Source organism: Bison bison, unplaced genomic scaffold, assembly GCF_000754665.1.
Source record: "Bison bison bison isolate TAMUID 2011002044 unplaced genomic scaffold, Bison_UMD1.0 scf7180017864461, whole genome shotgun sequence".
Classification (NCBI taxonomy): Eukaryota; Metazoa; Chordata; class Mammalia; order Artiodactyla; family Bovidae; genus Bison; species Bison bison.
In genome coordinates, this window is record NW_011495023.1 from 20,174,909 (window position 1) to 20,188,856 (window position 13,948).

Below are 13,948 nucleotides of genomic sequence, written 5' to 3' on the forward strand. Positions count from 1 at the left end.
AACAGTTAGAACTGGACATGGAACAACAGACTGGTTCCAAATAGGAAAAGGAGTTCATCAAGGCTGTATATTGTCACCCTGTTTATTTAACTTATATGCAGAGTACATCATGAGAAACATTGGACTGGAAGAAACACAAGATGGAATCAAGATTGCCGGGAGAAATGTCAATAACCTCAGATATGCAGATGATACTACCCTTATGGCAGAAAGTGAAGAGGAACTAAAAAGCCTCTTGATGAAAGTGAAAGTGGAGAGTGAGAAGGTTGGCTTGAAGCTCAACATTAAGAAAACGAAGATCATGGCATCCGGTTCCACCACTTCGTGGGAAATGGATGGGGAAACGGTGGAAACAGTGTCAGACTTTATTTTTCTGGCCTCCAAAATCACTACAGATGGTGACTGCAGCCATGAAATTAAAAGATGCTTGCTCCTTGGAAGGAAAGTCTGAGAAGTATGCCAACCTAGATAGCATATTAAAAAGCAGAGACATTACTTTGCCAACAAAGGTCCATCTGGTCAAGGCTATGGTTTTTCCTGTGGTCATGTATGGATGTGAGAGTTGGACTGTGAAGAAGGCTGAGCGTCGAAGAATTGATGCTTTTGAACTGTGGTGTTGGAGAAGACTCTTGAGAGTCCCTTGGACTGCAAGGAGATCAAGCCAGTCCATTCTGAAGGAGATCAGCCCTGGGATTTCTTTGGAAGGAATGATGCTAAAGCTGAAACTCCAGTACTTTGGCCACCTCATGGGAAGAGTTGACTCATTGGAAAAGACTCTGATGCTGGGAGGGATTGGGGGCAGGAGGAGAAAGGGACGACAGAGGATGAGATGGCTGGATGGCATCACTGACTCGATGGACGTGAGTCTGAGTGAACTCCGGGAGTTGGTGATGGACAGGGAGGCCTGGCGTGCTGCGATTCATGGGGTTGCGAAGAGTCGGACACGACTGAGTGACTGATCTGATCTGAACAACAGTAATAATAGCATTTTGACTCTTTCAACATGCCAGGAAGGATGCAAAACCCTTTACTCACTTTACTCTCTTTGCAACTTTATCATACATTGTTACATATTTTATATATGTGTTCCTGCTAAGTTGCTTCAGTCATGTCTGACTCTGCATGATTCTTTGCCACCCCATGGACTCCTCTGCCAGGCTCCTCTGTCCATGAGATTCTCCAGGCAAGAATACTGGAATGGATTGCTACACCCTCCTGCAGGGGATCTTCCCAACCCAGGAATCAAACCTGCATTTCTTATGTCTCCTGCATTGGCAGATGGGTTCTTTACCACTAGCACCGCCTGGTAGAACATGAACATGTTTACTATCTATTATTATCCCTATTGAACACGAGACCACACAGCTAGTAAACTGTAGAACAGTGTAGCACCCAGAGCAGCCTGGGCCCCTGCATTAACGTGCATCAACAACTTGCATGCCGTCAGTGATGGGGAAGTCACTCCCTCACGAGGAAGTCTGTTCTGCCTTTGCACGTGTGACTCTTAGAAACTTCTTCCTTAAGACGAGCTCTCTGTTTGATTTTTGTTGTCTGTTCCATGAGCACAGTAGTTTCCACCTCTTCTAGGTAACACTTGGCTGGAAGGGAGGAAAATTCCAATCAGTCCAATTCCTATAAATTCTCTGTAACATGCAGACCTGTGCATTTGAGATGTCCCAAAGTCTTAGCGCTGTCTCAAAACCTTCAATTCAGTTCAGTCACTCAGTCATGTCTGACTCTGCAACCCCATGGACTGCAGCGTGCCAGACCTCCCTGTCCATCACCAACTCCCAGAGCTTGCTCAAACTCACATCCATCAAGTCAGTGATGCTGTCCAACTTCAATTTTTTTGAAAGTTTAATTATTTACATTTCCTTACCCACTTATTTACTTTATAAATTTTGAAGGAAAAGTTAATTTCCATTTTTTAAAATTTTAAACATGGCTGTCTCAGACAGTAAAGAATTTGCCTGAAATGCTAGAGATCCGGGTTCAATAACTGGGTAGGGAAGATCCCCTGGAGAAGGCAGTGGCAAACCACTCCAGTATTCTTGCTTGGAGAATCCCATGAACAGAGAAGCCTGGTGGGCTACAGTTCATGGGGTCCCAAAGAGTCTGACACGACTGAGCGACTAACACACTTATCAAAGTAACTCTTTAAGAAGACAACCTATTTCTTTCCTTAGTTTTAGCATTTAAACCAATGTTTGGCATTTTCAGTCAAAGGGATCAAGATAAAATAATCAAAATTGAAAACGTCTTATACGACTTCACAAAGTCCAATAAATGGACATGAAATATAATGAACTCTTCAATTGATATTTCTTGCAAGTTTGTCAGATATTTACTTCTAAGAGTATTAAAAATGCTCAAACTGCATCAAGCCTTTTGGGAAATACTGTCTCTTGCCTCCAGTCCCTTCCAGGACTCAGCAGTCATGACCAGGGGGTCTACCATATGCCAGTCCTGCTGAGGGTGGGAGGATGCAGCCATGAGCCAGAAGACAAGATACCTACCCTCACACAGCTTTGAGTCTAAGGGGGAGACCCAGACCAGGAGCAAACAGACACAATAATATCAGATCATGACGCCAGCGTGCACAATAACCAGGGGATGATTCGAGGGTGGGTTCTGTAGCATCACTTCTGCGGAGCCCCTCAGAGCAGCCCTGGGAGGGGGCCAGGCCAGGTAGCATTGGCCTTACCTGCCTTCCTCTGAAGGCAGAGCAGGTAGACTTATGCACCTGCTGTGATCTCCGTACAAGCTCACCTTTCATAACAAGAGGAGAGGCAGAGGATTTAGCACAAATCCTTGGGCCGTGGAGGCCCTAGAGCCCAGGACTGCAATCCTGGGCAGCAGGCAAGAGGCTCAGACTCTGAAAGGGAGGAGGGAACTGCCGAGTCACCACGAGTCAGGATGGTGGGGACAGAAACGCTGACGTGCCTGTCGTCTTGCCATCACATCGCATCAGCCAGCAGAGCATTTTGCAGATGCTAGGATGCTGAGTCCTGGTTGCCTGGGCTTCCTTGTTTCTCTCCCTTCCCCTGGCCCCGACTCCATAGCTCCTAGAGCACTCAGGACAGAGTACCTCCCTAAAAACCCTTGGGTCACTCTGAGCCTTGGTCTTGGCCCCTAATGCTGCTGTTGCCTGCAAACATTAATCCTGTATCTCATTCAATTTATGCGTACTTCATTCCTCCCAAGCTTAACGAGATTAAAAGAATGCCCGGGGCCTGGCCCCTGAATACAAATGAGAACTTGGCTCCCAGCCTGTGGCCGTCCCCGCCTCCCTAGATGCCAAGAAGTCAGAAGATGAACACACAACAGCGCTGGCATTCTGGGAGGCACAAAGGCAGCCAGGGTGGGATGGGGGGGGGGAAGAGGCAGAGGACAGGAGCTGCAAAGACAGGGCAAAGGGCACCAGCCAGTGACAAGATTCAGGGGGGACAGTCCAGGCCCACTTAGGCTGGAGTTGAACTTCTTTTTGCCCCCTTCCTGTGGAGGCAGGCTGCTCAGGGCTGGTCATCTGGGCACTGGATGACTTCAAGACCATCTGAGCCTTCTCCTGGCAGTGAATACCTGTCTCCCAGCAAAGTCTCCCCATCTACAAAGTGGATATGACTTAGGAGAAGAAGCTGTGCTGTTCAGTTGATTCTGTAAACTGGTGGCCACCTTTGTTAAATAGGTTTTTTTTTCCCCCCTAATGGGCAGAATATAGTTGGACCAAGAGCAAAATGTGGAATTTTAGATTTTCCATCCCTAGTGAAATGAACCATAAAAACTTAGCTTCTGGAAAGTTCAAACCAAAGACTATGCTTATTCTGTAGGAGATTTTTTTCCAGGAGAAAGAATGTTAACTAATAATTAGTTAACACTGGCAAAAATGGTGACCTGATCTACGGGTAGAGGATGGAAAAGTCTGGACCTGTTATCTCTGTTTGGGGGAAAATCAACTAAAAGGTGGCCCAGGCACAGTATTTAGGAAATACGTTCCAGATGATCCTATAATTGGCTTTAAGATAGGTAATGCTATTACCTGCAACTAGAAAAGGAAAATCAAGGCGCGTCTCTAACTTTGTTCAACTATCAGCAGTTAGTTCTCAGGAACTGTCTGTAGATTTTGGGGAGTGGTCACATATACATAGATAACCAACATACATGAATCTTCCTTCTTTAAATTGGTGCACACACCACGTTTCAGGCTGGCCCTTGTGTAATAAAGTCCTCGGACCACTGAGGCTCCGCCTGTATACAGCTCAGGCCTTCACTCCAAATTCCAATGAGAAGAATGACCAACACTCACCAACACTCTAGGCTCCTTGACTTGAAACAGTGTATGGAGCAGAGAACAATACTGCTTCCAACAGCCGATATTCTGTGGGTAACGATGAAGGAAAAAAACCCCTCTCCGTTGGCTGCTGCTCAGTGAACCCCCAAGAGGTTTTTTTCTAAGCGGTCCCAGGGAGGGGGGGTGATGTGAACCCCAGTTCCCCAGATGCTCAGGCCTGAGAACAGAGGACCTCTTCCTCCAGAGTCCCTGGACACACAGACACACAATCATGTAATCAAAGAAAAGCTCCCAGCAGGAAGTCACTCCTTCCAGGCATCTGGGTAGCACAAACTTTACAAAGGTGACCCGGGGGGAAAGGGGTGTCTTCTGCACCCATTTCAAGTATACTTTAGAATTACCTCTTGGACATTTCTGTTGCCCCAAAGCCCCTTCTCAGTTATAATGCAACTGAGAGTTCCTCTTAGACCTTACCCTCCTCTCCTCAAATATCTGAGAGCAATTGCCTCCCGCCACACTGTCATGCACAGTAGCTTTACTTCTCCTCTGAAAGGTGTCCTCCATCAGCCCCCCAGTCCCTGGAGGCCAAGCTTCCACTTAGAAACTGGCCTCATTTAGGAATTCTAGCAACCTTTGTCGGGGGTATAGAATTGCCTCCCAATAGGGACATAAGAAAAGGGGTGGGTGAGGTGCAAGGAGATGGGGTGGGTAGTTCTGTGCATCTTCCTGACCCCCTGATCACCCCACTGTGTGAGGCTGGACTCAGGGTCGCCCCCCTGACTCCAGGGCACAGGGACCTGTGGCAGACCCCCCAGCCACATCCAGGACCTAGCCCCCTTCCCCACCTTGTCTCCTGCGAACCCGGGACCCGTCCACAGTGCTTCCCTGCCCCCGCGTGTCCGCAGGTATCCGGATGCTGGACCAGCCCTTCATGACAGACATCATCGAGGCTTCCTCCATCAGCCACATGCCTCAGCTGATTGACATCTACAGTGCCAGCTGGGGCCCCACCGACAACGGGAAGACGGTGGATGGGCCCCGGGAGCTCACGCTCCAAGCGATGGCGGATGGCGTGAACAAGGTAAGGTCACTTCTGTGTCCTCACGGGAATGGGGCAGAATGGGACTGGGTGGGATGAGGTGTGTGGGGGTGGGGAATGGAGAGGAGGTAACGGTGGAGTGGAACAAGGGCAGGGCAGGGGTGGAGGTGGGAATCGACACCTTCTGCCGTCACTCAGGTCCTTTGAGAAACAGATCCCAAAATGGGGTTCAGGGTGCAGACTTATTGGAGGAGTCGCCTGTGAAAGACAAAAGGGAGCAATGGGGCCCTTCAGAGGGCGAGGCTATCCTGGTCCCTGCGAAGAGGGGTGGGCAAGAAGGGTGTCGCAGAAGGGCTGGACTAGCGCCCCCACGGCACAGGCATGGCTGGGAGCAGCCCCGGGAGAGATGGATCTTTGTGCAAACCAGGGGACTTCAGGGCACAGCAGGGGAGCTGCATCCAGCTGCTCCCTTGGCTGGACTCAGCCACCCGTTTCTGGGATCAGCCCGGGAACGGACAGAGCCACGGAGAAGGGATCAAAGCAGCATCTCAAAGGGAGGCAGCCAGAGCCTCGGGGTCACTGAGCAGGTCAGCAGCCCCTGGGAAGGGGAAGGAGGTGGCCTCTGGGATCTCTGGGCAGAGTCCACTGCTACTTAACATAGCCAGGCACCGGGGCAGAGTCTCCCTGGGTTCAGGCCCCTGGTCTGCTGCGCAGGGTCTGAGTGTCTCTCCGAAGTGACCTGACCTCACAGCGTATCAGTGTGCCTGCCTGTAAAACAGTGACAACGGTGCATTTCTCCTGGGGTCACCATCAGATGTGAGATAGACATGCAAGTGTTGGGCCCTGGGAGGTGCCCTCCTAACCACAGTGTTTGTCAGGGTCATTAGGGACCCTTAATCAACTACCCCCAAACTCCAAGGCATAAAGCGGCAGGTTTCCCTAGGCTTGTGGACTCTGTGGTCCAAGAATTCAAATGGGATCATGTGGAGGGACTGTCTCCGCTCCAATCCCTGAACTTGGCTAGAAGGCCGGGGACTGGATCTCCAGGCTAGGTGTGTCCACTTGTCCCTGGGAGGGACTGGATTACTCACTCTTGATTCCACTGCAGCAGCTCCTCTGGGCACTTAGTCATTTTGTCTAAGTCATCTTAGTCTTTTCCCAGGAACGGACTTGCCCTCTGGTTGATGTAGTGCCCCATCCCCACTCTCGGCTTGTCTGAGACGCCATGAAGGTCCCTGACACTGGAATGGCACAGTGCAGTATACAGAGGGGTTACTGATAACATTGGGAGGTGGTGTAGGAAGTGATGCCGCTATCCCATCTCAGTGCCCAGACCCTTAGGAGTTTACAGGGTGAGACTTCTGACATAGAGACAGCTACTTCCTTATTGAGTTATTTTCAGTTTTAAGGAGAGAGAAGGCTGCCCATCAAGCCCAGGATCAGGTGACAGCAGGGACCCAGGGGAACACACCCCCCTCCCCATCAGACACGGTTTTTCACTGAGAAGCATTTTTTTTGACACCCAGAGGCCAAGAGAGTCAGGGAGGAGGTGACATTTGGCCTCAGTCGGAATTTACAATGCAGATGGGCTCAATGGAGTACCTCCTGGGGCAGCTCCTGTCATTCTCCAGGAGCTTCTGAATGGCTCCATCACATCCCCAGGCAGGGGAGTTCTCTCTCTTCCATCTGCGATGTCCCCTGTTGCAATTAAAAAGGCTCTTTCAAGTGTGATCGTTCTGCAAACATGTCAAGTACGCCGAAACTTAAGAGAAAAAAAATTGTTATGACTTATCGTCAGACAACAGCATGTAAATATTTTACAAAGTGGAGAGTGGTGAAAAACACACAGTTTCTCATTTGAATCTCCCTCAAACTGTGGGAAAGACTCTTTCCTGGTTTCAAGGTAAAAATACTTTCGGACAAGTTTACAGATGTGTGTGAGCAACGGGGTATTGTTACACATGAGCAGAGCCTTCCTCCCGCTTACTCAGCTATCTGGTCCAGTCTAAAGGAAAGCACGCTCTGAAAAGTGATCTCTACCTAAACAAATTCCCTGGTGGCTCAGCTGGTAAAGAATCTGCCTGCAATGCAGGAGACCTGGGTCCGATCCCTGGCTTGGGAAGATCCCCTGGAGAAGGGAACGGCTACCCACTCCAGTATTCTGGCCTGGAAAATTTAATGGACTGTATAGTCCATGGGGTTGCAAAGAGTAGGACAAGACTGAGCGACTTTCACTTGGACCTAAACAAAGGTGTCAGACAATTACCTATTCCACTAAAGCAGTTCTGATGCTTGTCGTTGAATTTTAGCATCTTGCAGACAGGTTTGCTTCACCGATATCATAATGATAAAAAGCAAGAAGAAGAGGGACTTACCCGGTGATTTGGTGGGGGTCTGCAGTGGACGTGGCTTCAATCCCTGGTTGGGGAACTGAGATCCTGTGGGCCGCATGGGGTGGCCAAATGCATAAATAGATTAAAAAAAATTGTTTTTTTAAAAAACAGGAAACAGAGGATAAGAGAACTTTTCAGGAATGTACCATTTGCCACAAACCACACCACTCCCAATCATATGATACCTTCTTCTCACATGCACATCACCTATGTGGCTCCTTAGGGATTTAAGTCAGTGTTTCCTAAATTTGCTCAGTAAACACTTTAGGGAGGAAGTAAGGACCAGGCATGAAGGAAGAGAGGGAAGCCATTCCCCCTTTATTTCCCATCTTTCCTCTTTATAGTCTACGTGCTGAATTTCCAGTAAAGACATTCTTCACATTACATATGAGAGTAGGCGACAGACAGAGATCCCTGAATTATGATAGCCAGGAACTGACTTCTCAGTTCAGGGTAACTCAGACGCGGACCCTGAGACAACAGCTGAGTTCAGGTGGTTACTCTGGGAGGTGAATGGGACACCAGGAGTGAGCGGGGAGGTGTAACCGGGAAGAAAGGGGCCAATAAGGGATTTGTCTTCCAGTCAGCTACCATTGAAGCTGGGACTCAGCTTGGATTAACTGGAGCTTAATCCCATGGGAGAACTGGGAAACTTTGCATAACACACGCTAAAGCTAGCAGCACAGTAGCTGGCAGAAAAGTCAGTGGTTGAGGAGGTTCCCAAGTGGCACCTTCAGCCCAGAGGCAGGTGTGCAAGGCAGCCTTCAGCCTCTTGGGAGAAATCCCTTACACGAAGACATGCCTGCACTGACATATGCTGACGCCCAGTGTACCAAAAGCCATAAGGTTGAAGGAATATGGGCAGCAACCACTACCATCTACCACAATCTCCAGACTGCAGCTTGGGCAAAGCCTAGTTGAGCTTGGAGTCATCTTTCTCTGGGTAATAAAGGACCAACAAGGTAATGCATTTGTCGGTTAGAAAAGGATGTAGCCCTTGCAGAGAGACTGATGGAGAACAAAGGCCTGTGGATACAGAGCACAGCATGTGACATCACTCTGACAACCAGAAGAGGAATTCAGAGACCACTGGAGGCTCTTGAATGTGACAACTGACTCATGAACTTCTTTTCACATCTTAAGGAAATGTACCCAGGGCAACCTTGGCCCATGTTTGGCTCTGATGACTATACCCCAACCTCTTATTAATCACACCTCAGGGTTGCTATCAGAGGGAACACCTTAGGAATATTTAAAGATGAAGCAACAGAAAATGTCTGAGGCCCAGATGAGACAAAGCATTGATTTTTTATTTCCTGAGCATGGCAGGGAGGGTTGCAAAGAGCACGGACACAGGTCCCAGATCTTGGAACTGAATTGTACATGGGGTCACTTGCAAGACCCTGGCTTGAAAGGCACCCTCCAGGAAGCGGGGGTGGGGTGCGGGCAGGCTTCCCAGGGAGACAGTGATTAATCAGGATGAGCAAGGATAAGCCTGGTGACCCTGCTGAAATTTAATCAGAGCAGCGGGTGGACATGGTGATGCAAGTGCCGGGCCTCTGGCCACAGTGACGCCTCGTGCCAAGGAGCTCTCAGGACTCCTCCCCAAGCTCTGATTAAGGCTCTGAAATGAAGGTTTCAGACAGAGGTTTTCAACTGAGTGGCAGCTGCTGCTGTGTGGAATGCTTATCACAGTTACAATCCCTCCTTTCATTTCTGAGAAGGAGAAACAGGAGCAAAAGCTGGTGGATTTCTAGTGGCCTTTCCTAAGTACCAGCCAGCCTCAGGCGGAGTGGTCAACCACCCTGGTTGCTCAACGCTTTCCGGATTTTAGCACTGAGAGCCCCACTTCCTGGGGACTCTCCAGCTCTGGACAAACCAAGGCGGCTACCACTCCCCTTAAATAAGCCTTCTTGATGGTGGTGATTATCTGCACCCAGGGAGAAACCCAACTACCTGCTTCACAGATTGATGTGAATGTCAGCCTTCGACAGCCCCCATGACATCAGAAAGGCTCGTCACAGTGTGTCTGGATCTTGTTAGAAAGAGACAGGATGGTATAGGAGCCTGACCTCCAAGGTGGATGTACAGCAGGAGAAGCCATATTTAAAGGCAACCGCAGGTGCAGTGAAACACAGGCTCGAGTGATGGATATAAGCAGAGGCTACAGTGCCATCCTCGTTTGGCTTTCTTGGGACTCAGACACCCCACCCACTCCTGCTGAGCTCCGAGGAACCCATGGGGCACCATGCAGATGCTGGGATCCGGTGGTCTGGCTGCACCTGCCCGGGTGTGGCTTCCTACCCATCACCAGCTGGCCTCTCCCAGTGCTGCTTGTACTTGGGACCTGCTAGCACTGTGGGGGCGGTCCCAGGCCCCGTGCACACAGCCCAGATCATGGGGGAAGGTTCTCAGGGGTCTCCAGGGGCTGGGGGTGCTCCTCATCAGCTCAGCACTGGTTGGCCTTTCTCCCACTCCTTCCCCGACTCCCATCTTGTACTCACGTGTGCTTCCTGAGGTCACCCCCAAGTCCTGGTCTCAGCAGCTGATTTTGAAGCCACATAAATTGGAACCAACCACTTCTCCCTGTAGATATGGCCCCGCTGTTCTCCAGAAGTTAACCACACTCCCAGGAGGGGACCACTCATCCATCATCCTCATTTAAAGCACTGTGTGACTTCACCCCACACTCCCAACACTCCACGTACAGGAAGGAAGGAATAAAGAATGAAAACATAGAACAGCTACACGGAAATATGATTCAGTCCCTGATGTTGTGCCAGAGAGGGACTTTCTAAACATACAAGAGAACATATTTACCCCCAATAAAGAGTAATAAGTATTACTCATAAAACCTTTCAAAATTTCTGCAAGTCTGGTTATTGTCAAAGCTGATCAATAGATACATGGGGATTCATTATACTAGGTACTCTAATTTTTGTGAAGCTTAATGTTTTTCAAATTAAAAGGTTTTTATTCACACTAAAAAGAAAAAAAAAGCAATTCAGTAGGTGGTTAAGTTGTCAAGAGTTAGAATATACATCTAGGGAAAAGTGAGAATAGGAACTGTGCTAATATTATACAAATGGCTACTTATGGCTCAGGATAAAATTTTCAGAGACTGCATTATACAAAGTGGGTTTTTTTTGGTGGGGGGAGGTGTTTTTGTGCAGCATGCAGGATCCTAGTTCCCCAACCAGGGATGGAACCCTCACCCCCAACATTGGACGCACAGAGTCCTAACCACTGGATTGCCAGGGAAGTCCCCAGAGAGTTTTTTAAATGCTGTATGTTTTTTAATGTTACATCTATATAAACTGAGTGGAACTGAACACGACCAACTGTATCAGTCAGGAGAGGCTCTCTCATCCTGCAATAACAAACAGCCCCAAAAGTTCAGAGATTTGAAAGCACAAAGATTTTTACTCAATCAGTGACTCATCCACCACAGTCAGTAGAAGGCTTTGCTCACCACAGTCTCCTGGAGGTCAGAGCTGACATCTGAAACATTGCTGCTTACTGTGCAGAGGGAAGGAAGAGCTCTGTGGGTCTGGCATTGACCAGTAAATGGTTCAGAATGTCTTACAGGATCCCATCCAACCACAAGGGGATGCTATCATGGGCCCAGACAGCAGGCAGCTAGAAATACTTGGCAATCAATTCAAAAGCACAATAATGTGCCCAGAAAATCTGCTCGGTGACCCAAGATGTAACCAGTGATCTTGTGAGGAAACACACAAGTGTCAAAGGTATTTATGAGTAGTTTGAATATAATTCTTCCATGAACTGTGAGTACAAAAAAGCAGTACTTGTAAATCAATACATTTTTTATGTTATTTAAATATAGGTGTGAAAAAATAGACTAAAGTCATTAAAAGGAACATTTTCTGCAAGTCAAAATGTAGGCAAAATACAAAAGAAAAGAGTATATCTACATATGTATATAAAGACATATGCAATATTTGATGACAAAAATTTGGTTAAGTTCTTTAATATAGGAAGAGCTCTAACAAATCAATAAAAAAAAGATATGAAAGAAAAGATATGCATAGGACATATCTTTGGAGACATGGTGCTTTGCTAAGGTATTTATAAAGAATACAAATGAGCAGCAAATATAGAGAAAGAAAAGCTCAACTGATAGTGGGAAAAAAAACACAAAAACCTCAAAACAGTGAGTTTTGTTTTTGTTCACTCAGTTGGCAAAACTATTTTTGTAATGATTCTAAATCTTGACCCAGATGAGCTGAATACTGAGTTCTTGTGCAGTACTGGTGAAAATATAGATTATTATTAAGCCTTATAAAACCAATAATATGGCACCATGGGTCAAAAAGCTTCAAACATTTGTTCCTTTTCACCCTACATTCCCTATTTTAAAGACTCTGCTTGAGGAAATAAATAGAAATACAAAGACATATATAGAATCATGTTCATGTCAGCACTTTAAAACCTAGAAACAGCCTTCTAAGAACATCTAAGAAAAAGAGTAAATAAACTATGGAATGGCTATCTAAGAAGACGAATAAAAACTTATGGTATAGAAGAGTATTTAATTATGTGAGGAAATATTAATGTAATGGTAAGTGAGAAATACATTTTAAGCAGGGCCACAGAGATAGATGGATTTTATGATCCCATTTTCATTCTTAAACCTGTTCTTATGCTTTGCATATATATATAACTGGCAGGAATCCACCAAATATTACCAGTGATTTTATATTCATGGAAGATTACATAAGATTTTTATTTTCTTCTTCATAGTCTAGATCCCAGTCATTCTACAAAGAACATGATTTTCATAATACAAATACAATGACTTTTTAAAGTATATCTATGTTCTATTAAGATGTCAAGGTGACTGGAAAATAAAAATCAGTGTAATTAAGTGTCTGGGAAAAGGCAAACTGTATCAGGCTGGCTTCATCAGTATCTGCAAGCAGATACCACCACTGGGTCAGGGCCTGGCGGGGGGTGGGGGCGGGGGTGGGGGGCGTGGGGGAGGGTAGTCATTCCTCCAGGTCACTAGGCATTGGGTAGGATGAAGGGACCAACTCACTTCAGCCTCAAGCTTCTCAGAGCAGGATTTCCACCTCCTGGCACAGGTGGTATGCTGAGAGTACACTGAGCCAATGTACCAGCCTTGAGCTGGAAATTTACATTAGCCAATGGTAAGCAATTTGTGCCATTATTTTTTTTTATAATAATAAATTTTTATTTTTTTTATTTTTTAAAAAAAATGATTTATTTTAATTGGAGGCTAATTACTTTACAATATTGTATTGGATATTTTTATATTAAAAGTGAAAGGTTGTTGCTGAGCCATGAAAGACGCTGGGATTCTTAGCCTCTGGAGGAGGGGAATTCAAGCCGGGGCCAGTGACAAGGCTTGATCCCTCAGAGCTTTTGTGTAATAGAATTTTATTAAAGTATAAGAGATAAAGTTTCTGACATAGACATCAGAAGGGGGCAGAAAGAGTATTCCCCTGCTAGTCTTTAGCCAGATGTTTTATAGCTACTGGGCTTCCCTTGTGGCTCAGCTGGTAAAGAATCTGCCTGCGATGCTGGAGACCTGGGTTTGATCCCTCAGTTGGGAAGATCCCCTGGAGAACGGAAAGGCTGTCCACGCCAGTATTCTGGCCTGGAAAATTCCATGGACTATATAGTCCTTGGGATTGCAAACAGTCGGACATGACTGAGCAACTTTCACTTTCTATATAGCTAATAGCAGTCCGCTAATTAGAGAAAGGGAATGTCTCAAAACTCAGAGACTGGAACCAGGCCCTTCACCCACAACATGCATTTTGAGATAACATTGGCACAAGGTGAGTCATCCCAGGCCATAAAACTATTGACATGACTCTTAAAGAAAGGCAGGTTCCAAGTAGATATATAGTTTCATTAACATAGATTAGGAGAACAATGTACGAGTAAAACAAACTGGTTTATCGAGCCCTTATCGGTTCTGAGTCTTAAGCGGAACCAACTTGAAGAAAGACAGAGTTTAGGGTAAATACATAGCTCATTCAGTTCAGTTCACTTCAGTTGCTCAGTCGTGTCCGACACTTTGCAACCCCATGAACCACAGCATGCCAGGCCTCCCTGTCCATCACCAACTCCCAGAGTTCACTCAAACCCATGTCCATTGAGTCGGTGATGCCATCCAGCCATCTCATCCTCTGTCGTCCCCTTCTCCTCCTGCCCTCAATCTTTCCCAGCATCAGGGTC

The 13,948-nt window shown here is 46.9% G+C and overlaps 1 protein-coding gene across 2 annotated transcripts in view; it reads left to right on the forward strand.

Annotated features, from left to right (window-relative positions):
• PCSK2 (proprotein convertase subtilisin/kexin type 2) overlaps positions 1-13,948 on the forward strand; it is a 239,510-nt gene that overhangs the window by 206,204 nt on the left and 19,358 nt on the right. For both annotated transcript variants that reach the window (XM_010860045.1, XM_010860046.1), the window contains one exon: positions 5,194-5,369. In XM_010860045.1, the coding sequence (XP_010858347.1) occupies positions 5,194-5,369 (176 nt within the window). The remainder of the gene's footprint in view (positions 1-5,193; positions 5,370-13,948) is intronic.